The 14,009-nt window shown below is 52.7% G+C and overlaps 3 protein-coding genes across 3 annotated transcripts; 2 read left to right on the top strand and 1 right to left on the bottom strand.

Annotated features, from left to right (window-relative positions):
* Positions 1–9,531: 9,531 nt before the first annotated feature.
* Positions 9,532–9,816, bottom strand: CTAM01_05081 (uncharacterized protein; the record flags this gene model as incomplete). Its single annotated transcript, XM_060521111.1, has 1 exon — positions 9,532–9,816. The coding sequence occupies one exon, from the start codon at positions 9,814–9,816 to the stop codon at positions 9,532–9,534; it is 285 nt and encodes a 94-aa protein (XP_060384480.1).
* A 187-nt stretch (positions 9,817–10,003) lies between these two features.
* CTAM01_05080 (uncharacterized protein) lies at positions 10,004–10,099 on the top strand (the record flags this gene model as incomplete). The annotated part of the gene is made up of 1 exon (XM_060521110.1): positions 10,004–10,099. The coding sequence occupies one exon, from the start codon at positions 10,004–10,006 to the stop codon at positions 10,097–10,099; it is 96 nt and encodes a 31-aa protein (XP_060384479.1).
* A 3,150-nt stretch (positions 10,100–13,249) lies between these two features.
* CTAM01_05079 (uncharacterized protein) lies at positions 13,250–13,942 on the top strand (the record flags this gene model as incomplete). Its single annotated transcript, XM_060521109.1, has 1 exon — positions 13,250–13,942. The coding sequence occupies one exon, from the start codon at positions 13,250–13,252 to the stop codon at positions 13,940–13,942; it is 693 nt and encodes a 230-aa protein (XP_060384478.1).
* Positions 13,943–14,009: the final 67 nt, after the last annotated feature.

Here is a 14,009-nt window from a genome sequence, read left to right as displayed (position 1 = left end):
AATGCAAAGGGGCATGCGGCGGTGACCGGTCACAGGGCGTATTTGGCTGGAAGCAGCGAGCACAATACCTTCGTACCTACCTTGCCTACGCAGTGGAGGGCAGCGATAGTCGGGAGCGGCAACAACGACAGGGAACGAGGAAGAGGGCAAGCCGCAAAAGCAGGATAGAGTGACTACGAAGTATAGTACAATGAGAATAGGAATGTCTCTGATACTTGCTGAGTACCTTGGAGTCATGCAAACATGTGTGAAGCTGCGTATTCTTGGAGGCATATTTGGCTGTCGGAGATTGAGTCTGATAAGTACTGACTCGTACTGAGTACCCTACTTTCATTCAGCAGATGGCCAAGATACCTCGTTCCAGAACCCAAGCAAGTACTTTTTATGGCGATTAAAGCAGGGCCAGCGCCGCCAGCAGACTGGCGACCACGGCGCAGACAGGGCGGATGCGAGGGTGTAGTGGGGTTGGGACAGGTTACAGAGTGGGATGACAGCTACGTACCTACCTTACTCTGAGCCCCAGACACTGTGCCAGGTACCTGAGTGATGTACATCGTACGAAGTACCTACCTAGGGTATTGTGGGTGTTCTCGCGGGGCAGGAACGAGGGCAGTCACCGATGCCGTGGAATGAATGATGTCGGTGTCGTTCCTTCCCTCACCTTCCGCTCTTTCCTCTACCTTAACTCGCACCTGCTTTTTGAGTCTTGACGTGCTGGGACATGCCTTCCTCTTTCTCAAGATTACGAAATCGGAGGAAGGAACAAGGCAAGAAACAGACAAGAAGGAAAGAGTCAGACTTTCTTACCTAATACTCTCAATTGCGTAAATAATTAAAGCATTTCAAAAAGAGTCCAGACTCGACTTTGTCAGAAACACGCCCGATGTCGCACAATGCCCCCGCCCGCTCTCCCCGCTGTTGCAGTGTATCCGTTGTGTGCACGCACATCCTCCAGGAGTCCAGTGTCTCTCTCCATTGCTCCCACTTCTTCCTCTTAGGTCTGGAGAAAGGTGAGCAGCCGGAGACAAACACAGTTGCAGCCGGAGCCAGCCACACCTTGCAGGTACATGCTGATCCCGTCGCTCTCTCCGCCCATTGAACAATCGCGCCCTGAATATCCACGATACCTCACCAGTATTTACTCGATTGCCGACCTTACTTTGTACCTTGACCGTATCGGCGGCTCAACTGAACATACTCGGATGGGATGCCCACAAGGGTCCTTTTTGGTCGCGTGTTTTACCACTTGCCACAGTACGCAATTGTGTTTCCTACTCCCCGAAATCTCCAGTCTTCAGTCCATCTCCAGTCTCCAGAGACCACCTCCAGAGCACCCATTTCTCTCGTTTCCCCCCCTCTGCCCGCATTTTCTCTCGTACCCTTAACATAATAAGGTGGGCACCAAGGCCACCTGATCTGACTTGGGAGGCGATCGCTCCAGGGCAGGGCAGGGGACAGAGCCCCGAGCCACGCTTCAGCTGACTGTCCGCACACCAGCTTTTACGTCTCCAGCCTCTCCTCTACCGGTACGGAGTATTGCCAATACGGATATTCGTGCATTTCAGAGTGTCGCAATCCAGTATCTACGCCGTACGCCACAAGATATCCGTATCCGTACCTACCGGTCTACCAAGGTCCCTGACATCATCGTCTCTTTTGACCAATTCGGACTCTCAGAGTCTGCCTCTACTCCGTGCGGATACATGTGTTTCCATAGACGTCCCGCTCAGTACGACGAGCTCGACCCGATAATTACAGCCATGTCCATGACCCGTTATTGTGCATGCTATCCTAGCCTGGAACCTGGGCCAACCTCGCTCTCCCCTTGGGGGGCCCACGAGCACTCGAGTATCGACTACAACTCTCGAGCCCCGACAGCAAACACACAGCGGCATCATGCATAACTAGGTGAGCACTAACAGGTGTGGGCAGTGGGCATCGCTGAGCACAGCAGACGACTCTCTGGCACCAGACCATCACAGACGCACACCAGAGCCATGAGGAATGCTTGGCTTGCGCAGTGAGAGCCCGCCAACGACAAAAGACGTTGGTCATTAGTGCCAGCACCCTCAAACTTTCGCCGCCTTCCGTCTCACGGCCTCAACCTCGGCCTCGATCTCGACCTTCACCACAATCAACGCCAATGCAATAACATGGAGAGAAGAGGAGCCCCTAGAGACAACAGCCTGTCAGACTTGACGGAAATGGCGTCTGTTCACCCCCGGATCTGTCCCCAATGCGGCCATGCCTATCAAACTAGGCCGCTTCACAGCCGCTAAAACTTCTGCCAGCCGAACTTTCAAAAACTTAGACTTTTGTGCCCTCTTCTCTGCGACTCTGCGACTCATTAAGCAGCCCTCGATAGCACACGATGGATTCGAGAGCTCTGTCACAAGGCCACTCACCACTGGCTCAGCAGCGTCCAGCTGCCCCTTCTGTTTACCTTTGCATCGCATCGCGTTGGGTGAGGGTGAGGGTAGGGCGCCTTTTGGCTTGGTTTTCTCGGAAGCTTCTCACCGATCAAATACCCCTGCACTGGCGCTAGCACATCCCAGCGTTCCATTCAACAATCATACCGTCGCTCCGTCTTCCGCCTCCCGCCTTGGAAAGACAACAGAAGGGCCAGGCTTCTGTTGTCTCTTGTCACACTCACGACACCCTCATTGCCAGAGTACGGGGCAGCTTCCAGGAATGCTCACTCTGCCCACTGTAGGGAACTGCATTTCTCTGAAGACCTGGGGTAATCTCGTAGCCCGGGGATCTCGTATAGCTAAGATGAGGTAATGAGGCGCTGGCGTGGCTGAGGTTCTATTTGCGATTCAAGCCCCGAGATTAGCTAGGAAACCTGACCGAAGCATTTTGCAATGCCAGCAGCCTAACTCACGATGCTTCCGGGCATGCCATTCAATATGTATGGACCTCACCAGGGATGGCTCCTTTCGGGGAAGCCTCCCGCTGAGCGTCACTCGTCGTCGTCGCGCTGCACTACCAGGCACTACCCGACACCTCAACTGACGCCATGTTTTCTTGGGAACTTGGAAACATCGGACGACTGCCGCTTCGGGAGCAAGCAATTGGGCCTATTGAGCCACAGAAGTTCGCAATCGACCCGTCCATTGTGCAGAGAAACGCATTGTCCAAAGCTTGCCAGCTGTGCCAGCTCATCGATCCAAGACTGAAAGCATCCCACATTCCACCCACGAAGGCGAGCTCAAGACGTTGAGCGAGGAACTGGGCGACGACAACCGTCAACGTCGGTCAGCGTCACATCACGTTCCTAACAGTCACTTCTGGTTCGTTTCCGCACGGCCCGCGGGGGTCGCTTCTTTTCACCTACCTATCTCGGCCGGCAGTCAACGTACGCCTCATCTGATGATCTGAATCACAACCAACAGTCCACTACTACCTATCCGTGCTCCGTACCAGTTTCCGGGGCAAGCAAGCATGCTCACCGACGATCGCCGGCCCCTATGAATGGCTGAACCCCCACACCGCTGTCCAGACTTTGGAATCTCCCCACGGCAACCTACTTGCAGTTGCAACGCCCTTGTTTCGTTATCTCTGCTCCTCCATATGTGAAACTTTTTGGTGTAACCACTGCCACGCAAACGACAGTCTGGTCTTTCCAATAATGACAAGAATGCCCAAGATTCACCGATACCGGCATGATGCTATCTTGCCGCTAAAGAACGCTACCTGGGCAATGGATGAACCCATCAACAGACAACGCGCCGTTAGCTGAGTTCGTCCACAGGAACCCCGTTGCGATGCATGAAGCTATGGAAAAGGGAGCCGCAGGAATTCCACTACAGTCCAACTTCACCTGAGCCAGGGCATTAACCCCGGCCGTCTTGATCGGTGAGGATTCACGACGACTTCATTCTTGCCCGCACTTTCAGCTTCATTCCCGAGCACCTAGAGCGGTGCAATCGCACACGTGCCCGATTGCTGCTTTTCCTGCCACGCGCGCTCGCTATGATACCACCCTCCAGCTGCAAGCCACATGCAGAGAAGTCAGTTCTCGTGATAATCAGGGAATCAAATCCGACATTATTGGCCGACTCGCTGCTTCGATGCGGCCGCTAAAAGGCTCTGATGCATCTGACACACACCGCTCAGAGACTCTTCTGTTGAGACTAGTCAGAATCGGTGTCCATCCGGAAGGGATGGTGCAGCCAACCGGCTTGGTGCCCGCTCCTCGCTGAGTCGCGGGCCTGGGCATTCCTACTCTGGGACCTGGCCTTCCGTCCGGGGGTTCGACCTCTCTCACCTCTCCCCAACCCCGGAAGCCCAACATGTGACCCCGGAACGGCTCAATAGGATGCGGTTCCGGCTGCACCCGGGACCGGCCGGTCGGCTAGGATAGACTTTGTCTCCGCGTTTACGACTCCACCAGTTCCGCCCGCCGCCGGGTATAGGTCGTCCTGACTCGCCGAGGGAGCGGCACTTTGGTTTTTATCCGACACAACCTCAGATGTTTCAGGGACCTGTTGATTTGGATCATGTTGCCGGCACCATTATCTAGAATGGAAGTTTTCGAAGTTTGGTTTGAGGTTTTCAAAATGGGAAGGAGCGAGGATCGGGGGAGACAGAGCCTTATTTCAGAATCCTTATCTGAAAGCTCAAGCAACGTCGCTCAGAGAGCCGTGATATTCCAGAGCATTGCGCAGATCATGAAATTATGAAGAAGTTTCCTACTTGCCTTCCGGCCGTTAGCCATGAGTTTGGCCATTAGGTTTGGAAGATCTAGGCGACTGGCTTTCTGAAGTGTCTCGAAGGCTCATGCCGAAGACGTCTACGCAAAGTCTTGGAAGATGGAGAACTCACGAGCTAATATAGCGAGATAAGCGAGGAAGAAAGATTCTTACGCCTTTGCATTTCTTGATGGTGCGCCTCAGACAAGTCGCCAGACAGGCGGTTTGAGGTACTCCCAAACGGACGAGCGGAGAAGATCAACATGCCATATCGAAGCACTCGAGATGATGGCTTTATATCATCAATCATATCTTGCTACATCGACGAGAGCTGACATTTGTGGTAGACAACATGTAACTGTTCACGCGTGGGCAAAGCCTTGTAGCCGGCACCTTACTTGTCATGATGTATTCTCATACTGATATCTTGCAGATCACATTCGTCTTCCAGATATGATCGACTTTATCCTGTATTGTCTACGTCTTCACCGGCGGTCGAATCACTCTGTCAGTTTGAGAGGCATCTCCATATCTGTGTCACATCCACAATCACAAGCTCAACATGTACCTTAATGGCGCTTATCATGAGCAGTATCGAGGCTTCGGATGTTGTGCTCGCAACTTCCTCGTTGCTAGTCTGCAGTCCTACATGCCACCCATATGTAGCGGGCAAAAAAACCACTCAGTGGCTACCTTGTACGGGGTATGACAACTTACCACAGGTCTGCAGTGCTTAGAATAATAATACCGAGCGAGTTAGCACCGTCAAGCGTCATATTCATACGTATCCAGTAGTAGCCTGGGAGGAGAATACCGCTTCAATCACCCAGCTTTCCTTGGGTATACTACCCATGACGTCGCCGATATCTGTCTATAACGCTTACAGAGACTCTACTACGAGACTGTGAGATTGCTGACAGCCTCGTGTGTGTCACAATGGTTGTTCTGCAGTCTTGCGTGGCCGTGTACACACTAACTCAACTCTAGGTTATCAACCCAGACACGATCATAGCTACAGAATAGTCTCAAGAGGATTCAGGAGAACGGCGGATTCGGTCCATAGCGCCAGTCTCTTAACCTCAACTTCTTTCTATCTTCTGAACCTACTTCTCTGCCTGATTTCAGCACCCACAAAGGAGTATCAATTGACGGTAATGTACAACTTGTCAACATTGCCAACAATTACACGCTCCTGGCACTCATTTTCGTGACCAGCGTTATCCAGTCTAAACTCCTTTGAAACGTTCTGAACCAGCTCATTAGAAGCCATCATGACCCTGACATCCCCGGACAGACAAGATAGGATACAAAACCAGAAGCGATTTGGCAAGCTAATAAATGATTACTACCATGCCGCTGCTTGGATCAAGGCAAGGAGATGGGAGCATCACGATAAGAATGCCATCATAGTATGAGGGGTAACACGCGACGCCGCGAGTGAGCGATTTGCAATGACCGGCCCAGCGGTGATCTTGTTTGATGAGAGGCGTTATCGGCAACTTGAACAAGGCAAGACAAGCATTTGATAAGGATGATGATGGACGAGGATATGAGCAGCCGCAAGATACATGAGACGCATATGCCGCTGCTGCTTCTGCTCGTGCTTCTACATATCAGGCCGGTGTTACCCTGCTGTCTCTCCAGGCTGTATCACTGCCAACGCTTCACGCGGTGCAACAGTGCAGACGAGACAGGCATTATGCAAAGACGTTGAGGAGATTGCATCCTGCGGCCACCGGCGTGCGTATTCACGTATCATGCCTAGTAGAACTCGGAAATCTTGGCCCGAGGCATGCATGAAGAGATAAGCACGAGACGCGCTTCTTTCTTCTTCTATTCCTCGAACGGGCGGCGACGTGATACGGCATGGTCTACTACAGTTCTGCAGATACTGGTACATGTACACCGAAACGAATCGAGTCGATACGAGATGGAGAACCATACACGTCCACCCCCTCGACGCGGTTTGAACGCGGGTGAAAGTGGCATCTAGATACGGCCGCGTCTAATTTCGCGGCCGCGCGTTGGACGTGACGTTTGGTCGTTTACGGTTCCTGTGCCGTAGGATTACTGCCTGCCGAGATTGTCAGGTGTGATGAGATGGGCGGGACCTTGCATGACGATGTACGAACTCATTTACGGGGAGGACATGATGCGGCGTGTGAGTGTCCCGTCGGTTATCTGTCAAGACACTCAGAGGGACGTTATCAGACTGTGAAACTAGACACACTTCTAGGCCGGGCGGATTCTAATCTCCTGATCTTCATTCGACCGCTCGTGGATTGCGATAGAGAAAGAAATGAGGAAACGTGATATTGGAAGTTGGAAGGCTTGCACCCTCCACCTGGCGTTATCACAAGCTCATGATAGCCAAGTCCGAATACTAGAACAGAAGCATCGCGAGTTTGGGGCACAAGAAAAGCCTGCAAAGGCTTTGGGCGCGAGAACCGCAAACTCGCCCCGGTTCCTTGGTCTCGGTCTTTATGGGCCGCCGCCACGATCCCGTCGCTTATCTCTGCGGCGGCCTTCCGTGGCCTGCGGGCTACGGGATAACATCGCGCTATTGAGATCCTTTCCTTGCGCGCACGGACTTGAACGTGACTGTCGTTGCATTTTTTGTTCAAGTAGTTGTGATGGCGGCATTTGGGGAAGGATCACGAAACTGTTCTTGGTTGTGGTAGAGAGAAGCAGGAAATGTGTTTATACCGATTTTCACGGAACTATGCGGCGAGATTTTGGGGCGCCGCAAAAAAGACTTGACCGTTGGAAAAACATGGTTCAGCCTTTGGAGGAATCCGGGGCAATGGGTACAGTATTGCCGGGTTCAAGGTTTCCAGGACGCCGGGTCGGCTGGGCTTTCATGTTTTTCTTTGCGAGTCAGGTCTCCGGGTTGCCTCCCCCGTTCTGATTTGGATGGAATAGAGTTTGTGGGTTAATTACCTCAAAGGTGTACGCAGTATGGAGTAGGTAATCAAATTGGACATTGTTTGGACGACGGGCCATGTCATCCTGCTTGCGAACTGTCGTACTGAAAACAGCATTGGTACATTCTTGGGCGAACGGGATGGCAGGGGTATTCTGTAAGTGCTACGACTTGTATTGGTGAAGTTGAATCGATGACATGTCCGCCGATCCCGATCTGCTCGCGACCGCGGCTGCCCGTGAGAGAAGGACGAAGAGAGTTTGAGAGAAGTCAGGCGCCCAAGAGGAACCGCATTGGAGATTCCCTTCCGAAGAGAGGCCGTCGTGGCGGAGGGCACGGGCTGGTGGGAGCGGGTTGGTCGGGTCCGGTGTTGGTTTGGCATGGAGCGAGGCCAAAGTTTTGCGGTGTGAGAGGTTGGTCTCCTCACATCTGTAGGTAAAGCAAGGCTTGTGTTTCCCCTCGACTCTAGCGATTGCATCCGGAGTGCTTTCCATTCAGTAGCCGACTGGAAGCTTCGGAATGTGTTGTGGAAGCTTCTCCAACGTGTTCGCGGGGAAGCACGGCAGCGCGACTGGGCCGCCTCTTTGAAGTGCCGGGCAAGTTTACTCTGAAGAGGGACGGATTCGGTCTCGTCAAAAGATTTGGGGCCCGGGGTGGGATTACTGGCCCAGAAGACACAAGAATGGCATTCATCACATCAAACGGCATTCAGACAAGCTCGTGGGTCACTGTCCATTTGCGGTTCATCAACATTCTATGTGCCAATGCTGGCAGCGTGCCGTTGCCGAAAGCAGGCGAACCGGTAGATGATGGTGTCCTTGGCCGACGAAATCGATGTGGTTCTCGACTTGCGGCGCGGGTGGTGTGAGTGTTCTTACTCACGCTTATGATGGGCTTGTGTGGTATGGCTACAGCCGAGCATCGACAGAGTCTTGGGGCTTTGCCTCTTTGTACATCCAATTCAATGGACCATTGTTGACGGCTTGGATATGTTTCTAGGCGAGTTTAGAGAACGACAGGTAGGCGCGCAAATCCGGGGGCGTTCTTCACTCTTTGCATTCCTCAATGGGTTCTACACCTTGTGGAAGCGTTGCTTTGTGGAATAGAGACACCAAAGAAATGGGAACATGCGGAGAGAGAGAGGCGCAAAGCCACGCGGCGTGCGTCTGGGGTGGTTGTGGTCGCGCCACGACGCCACGACGCCGTCCCCGCTGCGAACCTACGGGCTGCGAACTGCTGGTGCCAGCGTGATCGTGGCTTTGTGGCTGCGTGGCTGCATGAGGTGCGCCCGGGAGGTGTGTTGGCTGGCTGGCTTAATTCTCTCGACTCGAGTCTGAGGGGTGGTATTGGGGTCGCTGGTTGGATCACGAGGGGGGCAGTCTAAACGAGATCAAGTTTTTTTTGCCATTATGGTTACCTTATGTTTAGGTCCGGCTTACATGGGTGGTTGCAGAAGAAAAATGCATCCGAGTGTCAGCGTTCGAAACTTTCTGCGATTTGGATTTCCCCCTAGGTAGGTTTTGACGGTCTTGGTTGCCTGTACGAGAATGGGAAGATCGAGATCTGGGTTCACGATTGTTGCGGTGAGCTGTCCGCGGTGAGCACGGCCGAGATATCGTACCCCGGTTGGGCGCAAAGACGAAGGCAACTCGCAAGACGGCAGGCCGGAATCGGCGCTACTGTAAATGGTGTCTTGGGACTAACCGTCGCTATTGTCAACTCCAAGTCTCCAACAGGATGGGAAACGAACAACGCTACCCTATAATCTGGAGACTTCAATGCAGGATGACGATTTGTCCAGCGTAGACGGGCATGGGACTAAGAGAAACGCTCAGACGGACGGACGGGGGGCGGGTATGCGGTTCGGACGTGCCCTTTGCCCACTTGAGCATCTGTTGCCTTAGTTTAGCATGTTTAGTTCCTCCTCTCCCCCCTTGCCATGCCTTTTTTTTCGGCCTTCGGCACCGGAGGATATTTTCCCTCATGTCGGGTTTTGTCTGCACTTGCTGGGAACTTGGGAGCTGGGAAAGCGGGAAGTGGACGATTCTCACAGGCATAGAATTGGGGGCCTGGAGACCCTAGGTTCTCCCGTTCCTTGGTGTGTCGTGAGGTTTCGGGAACTTGATATGTGGGTTTCAGGGCGTCTCTCGGAGTCTGCGGAGGAAGAGACGCATCATGCGGATGCTCTGGATGGATCATGGAGATGTAGTGACGGGCGAGTGAGACCCAATTACAAGTGTATGATATCCGCTATTCCATGGGGAACTCTCGGCTACCGGGACTTGGGAAGCTTGGGGCGACTCGTCTGGAGCCCTCTGAGTCCCATCTTTTGCTCTTCATGCCCGTTGCCGTGATGTAGGCCAAGGTTTCCGGAGGCCTGGGAGACATGCTGCTCCGGAGCAACCAGCCGGCTCGGCTTCTCCTGGCGATTCTGCGACCTTTTTGCTTTACCCAGATGCCGCACGCACGCACGCCAGAGTGAACAGCCGAGACATTCGAGTGCCCAGCGACGAAAAGGAAGATGGAGCGCTTGGTCGTCAAACGTGGACTCACTTGGGTCCGCATGCGTAGTTCAGCCCATGCCTCCCAGCCCCGGACCGCCGTTAGCAGTGGACGTTCAAGTAGGTAATCGAACGTAAGGGGGTGTTCTAAAAGCCTGAATTTCAGAGTTTCCGGACAGCAAACATGTGGCGTCGGCCGTCCGCTCTTGGGGATGAGATGGCAGGCCGGAGACTAAGGAAGTAAGCGCAAGCGCGGGGGCTACCGCTACGTTGTGACATTGACCGACCATCGCCTATTGGGGGCTATTTTCTTGCGATAAGGAAGATGAGATCAAGATTGATGATTTGCTCGAAGGCTTTGCATCGCTTCAAACTCTGGGAGGGTTAATTTCCCTGAACTGACGCCGGTCTCGGTGTAATTCTTTCTCGCTGATAAGTCCGTTGCATTGCGTCTCATCTCATGCGAACTACGGACACACTGATACAGTATCTATGTACTATCTAGGCTCGCTCACTCACTCACTCAATCAGTCAGTCAATCATATCCCTGGCTGCTAGCTCACCTGTCATATTTGCGATCATCAGCCACGATATCGAGGGTACAGATAACACGAAGCCACTTTTCTCTCTCTCATCCTTCGACGTGGATGGGTGTAGTTATCGTCTTATTTGACGTTTTCATGAGCCAATAGAGTAAAACATTGCTCTATTCGGACGAATCTTAAATTGGCCCAAAACTTTTTTCACTTGACTCTTGCCATCTCATCTCACGAAGTTTGTTTCCATTATTCATTTTCTCACAGTGATACAATTCCGCCTCATTTCCCGCGCGTCTAGCAACCCATTCGATAATCCGATGATGATTGGGTACAGCCCTTCTTCTTCTTCTCCCCAGGCAACGCAATGGGGCAGAGTATGAGCCGTCAAGGCCGTCCATCAACCCCTGAACCCTTCGTCTTCAATAGCGCGAGCGGGACCGCAAAAAAAGAGCGGGAAAAAAAGAAAGAAAAGAAGGATCCAGGAACGACATCATCGTCATCCTTACGGGGCCAGTCAGTGGTGGTGGGGTGAACAAGAATGATCCACGTTTTGCAGGTACGGAGTACGAATTGCTCTGTACCTCTTCTGCCCGGGACAATATCCCTGTTTGCGCTGCGTGTCGTGTGCCTCGTTGCTGCATGCCCCTGACGGGGAAGAACCCTCTTGTCGTTTCTTCTTCTGCTGCGACTCGGGCGTTTTTTTTTTTCCCCCTGATGTGATTTTTATTCGTCACCCGGGAGAGACGAGGAGCAGTACCCAATTTTAAGAATTGCTCCACAAGCAACGCCGAGAGACACGGAGGATGGGTTTGTCTGAAGCGGCGGCGAACGGAAGGGAGTCACCATAGCAGCGAAAGCCAGCAGAAAAACCGCGCATGTTAAGGACTGAGGCTATCGGAAGGATCGTAGAGTTTAGGGACACGGAGACTTTGTCGCTTTTGATGATGAGGATACGTCAGCTTCAATATGCTCTCCGTGTCGGCTTTTACCTACAGACCGCGAAGCTTTTTCTCATTGCCCACGAGGGGGAATGTCTTCAGGGAGTGGCCTTGTCGGAAGCTCACCTGTCAAACGTCTCTTAGCCCGAGCTTTTTCGTTTTGTTTAAACTTTTAAGGGGGAAAGGGGACCTGGGGGAATTCGGAAGAGTCCTAGCAGGCGAGATGCCGCAGTCCGGTTGGTGTTGATCTTGCCATTGCTTGTTCCTCCCCGCAGACTTTATCTTTGTTCCTCATGTTTGATATTGTCCGTCAGCCGTCCATCTCGAACATTGGCTTCCTCCGGGGAACAAGCGCAAAGTCCAGTGCCTACTAGGTAAGGATACTGCAGTAGACGGCGGCGGGCGGCGGGCACATCTTTCTCATCCAATCCCGCGACCTCCACATTGAAAAACAGGCCGCTTACATACTAGCCCATCGCTATTTGACCAGAGGAAAACCAAGGCCCCGCGGACCAGCAAAAGAAATAACGTGTGGGAAAATTACACCGGGAAATACAGCTGTGGTTTGCAACGTACCTACTGCGAGTTGGGGTTTACTCATTACAAAAATACAAGAGTTTCTCGTATTTCCATATGGGGACAAATTCACACCCCCTACACCGGCATCCAGTAATACACTGCTGCACTAGACTCTAGAGTGCTCACAAACAGTTTCTGAATGCGGATTGGACGTGGTCTGGAACTGGGACTTGTTCAAACCGGACCAGCTGAAGACGATGAATGGATCCTTAACGCTGGGGACGGAGCTGCTTTGTTGTTCTACGCAGTAGGTTGACCAGCTGTCAATCATCAGTGCGTATCTCCAACCTCGAAGGGCTCGCTGTCAAAAGTGTGTCTAGCCGTCTGCCAACCACCCTGGTCGATTTGTTTGCTTGATCCCAGACGTGCGCGCGTGCGTTTGATGAGATAGCCGTCCGTGTCTCTCTGCGGGTACCATCTTCTTTTTTTGCAACCCCGGAAACTATCTCACTTTTACGGAGTACCTTACACGTGTACACCATATCACACCGCGTGGCCTGGGGTTGTTGTTTAAAAAAGAGAGAGCCAAGTCAGAGGCAGTTGGACCTTATCTTTTGGGGCCATGCATGGGGTCGAAGTTTGAACGGAGGGGCGTGTGCGTCCATCATGTTCATCTTTCCCACTTGGGATCTCAGGTGAAGTGAAGAGCATGAGAAGCAGATGAAGGAGTGAGAGAAAGAGAGGTACAGAGAAACAGAGACGGGACGGGAGAGAGATAGAGGAACCATGATCTGCTAGACATGGCTGACACTTCTCCGTCTCCTGGTGCCGCCATGTTCCTTGTTCCTTGAATTGGGTGGTTCCAGACCTAGGAAACATCCTGTTCGCTGCCCAGTACTCCGTAGTCCATCCACCCTTGAACCTGCCCGGCGAGCGCGCGCGTGCGCTATCTTTTGCCTTGCTGTATCCGTCCCCGTTCAGAGTTCCCCATCCCCATCCCCAGTCCACCACAGTGGGTGTGAGTGAGTGAGTGACTGAGCAGGTGAATATGCCCAGTGAGTGAGAAGTGTGGTGTCCATCTCATCCACACCCGCTCTTTGTGGGAATACACAGCAGTGTTTCCATTATCCATAGCATGGCCCAATATCTACACACCCTTTCCCACCCTCCCCGAATCCGTCCCATCCCATCCGTCCCCCATCGTCGTCACTCGTCCTCGGACATTGCATTGCAGCTCACTCGCAACTTACTCATCTTTCTCTCACTCTGCTCTCACTCATCCTCGCTCTCTTACATACTCTCACACTCTAATCACCTTTCTCTCTCTTGCAAAGGAGGCGCAGGTTGTAGCAGGACGATATCTTGGCTTCCTATACCCCGTCTGTGCCTTGAGTCTCTCGCAATCCTTTTTCTTCGCAGTCCTCTCGTTTCTGTTTATTCGTCTCTTATTCGGCTTATACCCCCTCGGCGCAGCCACCGGTACCTTACCTTTCAACCCACCATCCATCGGCACAGCACATCAGCACTGCGACGAAAGAAACACTCGGGTTTGGAAACTTGCGGCCCTTGCACCGGCGCATTCCCGACGAACCGCCTTCTTTGGTACCGGATGCTACGACGAAGCAGCGCTCGACACCTGCAGCAGATCCTCCATGTTTCGCGCGCTACGTCACTGTCACCAGGTTCGCAGATTGAAGCAAGGAGAAGAAAGGCAATAGCAGAAGCAGCAAGAGCAGCAGCAACAACAACAGCAACCACAGCGGTAATTCCACCACTGCACAACGGAACACAAGAGTTAAATTGTTGCATCACCAAATACCACCAATAAACAGGGCCATATCACAGACCACACACACAGAGCAGCGAGCAAACGCCAAGAGTGAACGAGAACCCAA

This window comes from Colletotrichum tamarilloi (genome assembly GCF_030869305.1).
Source record: "Colletotrichum tamarilloi strain Tom-12 chromosome Unknown Scaffold_12.1, whole genome shotgun sequence".
In the NCBI taxonomy this organism is placed as follows: domain Eukaryota; kingdom Fungi; phylum Ascomycota; class Sordariomycetes; order Glomerellales; family Glomerellaceae; genus Colletotrichum; species Colletotrichum tamarilloi.
Note: the sequence above shows the minus strand (reverse complement) of the source record. Positions and strands in the feature narration are given on the sequence as shown.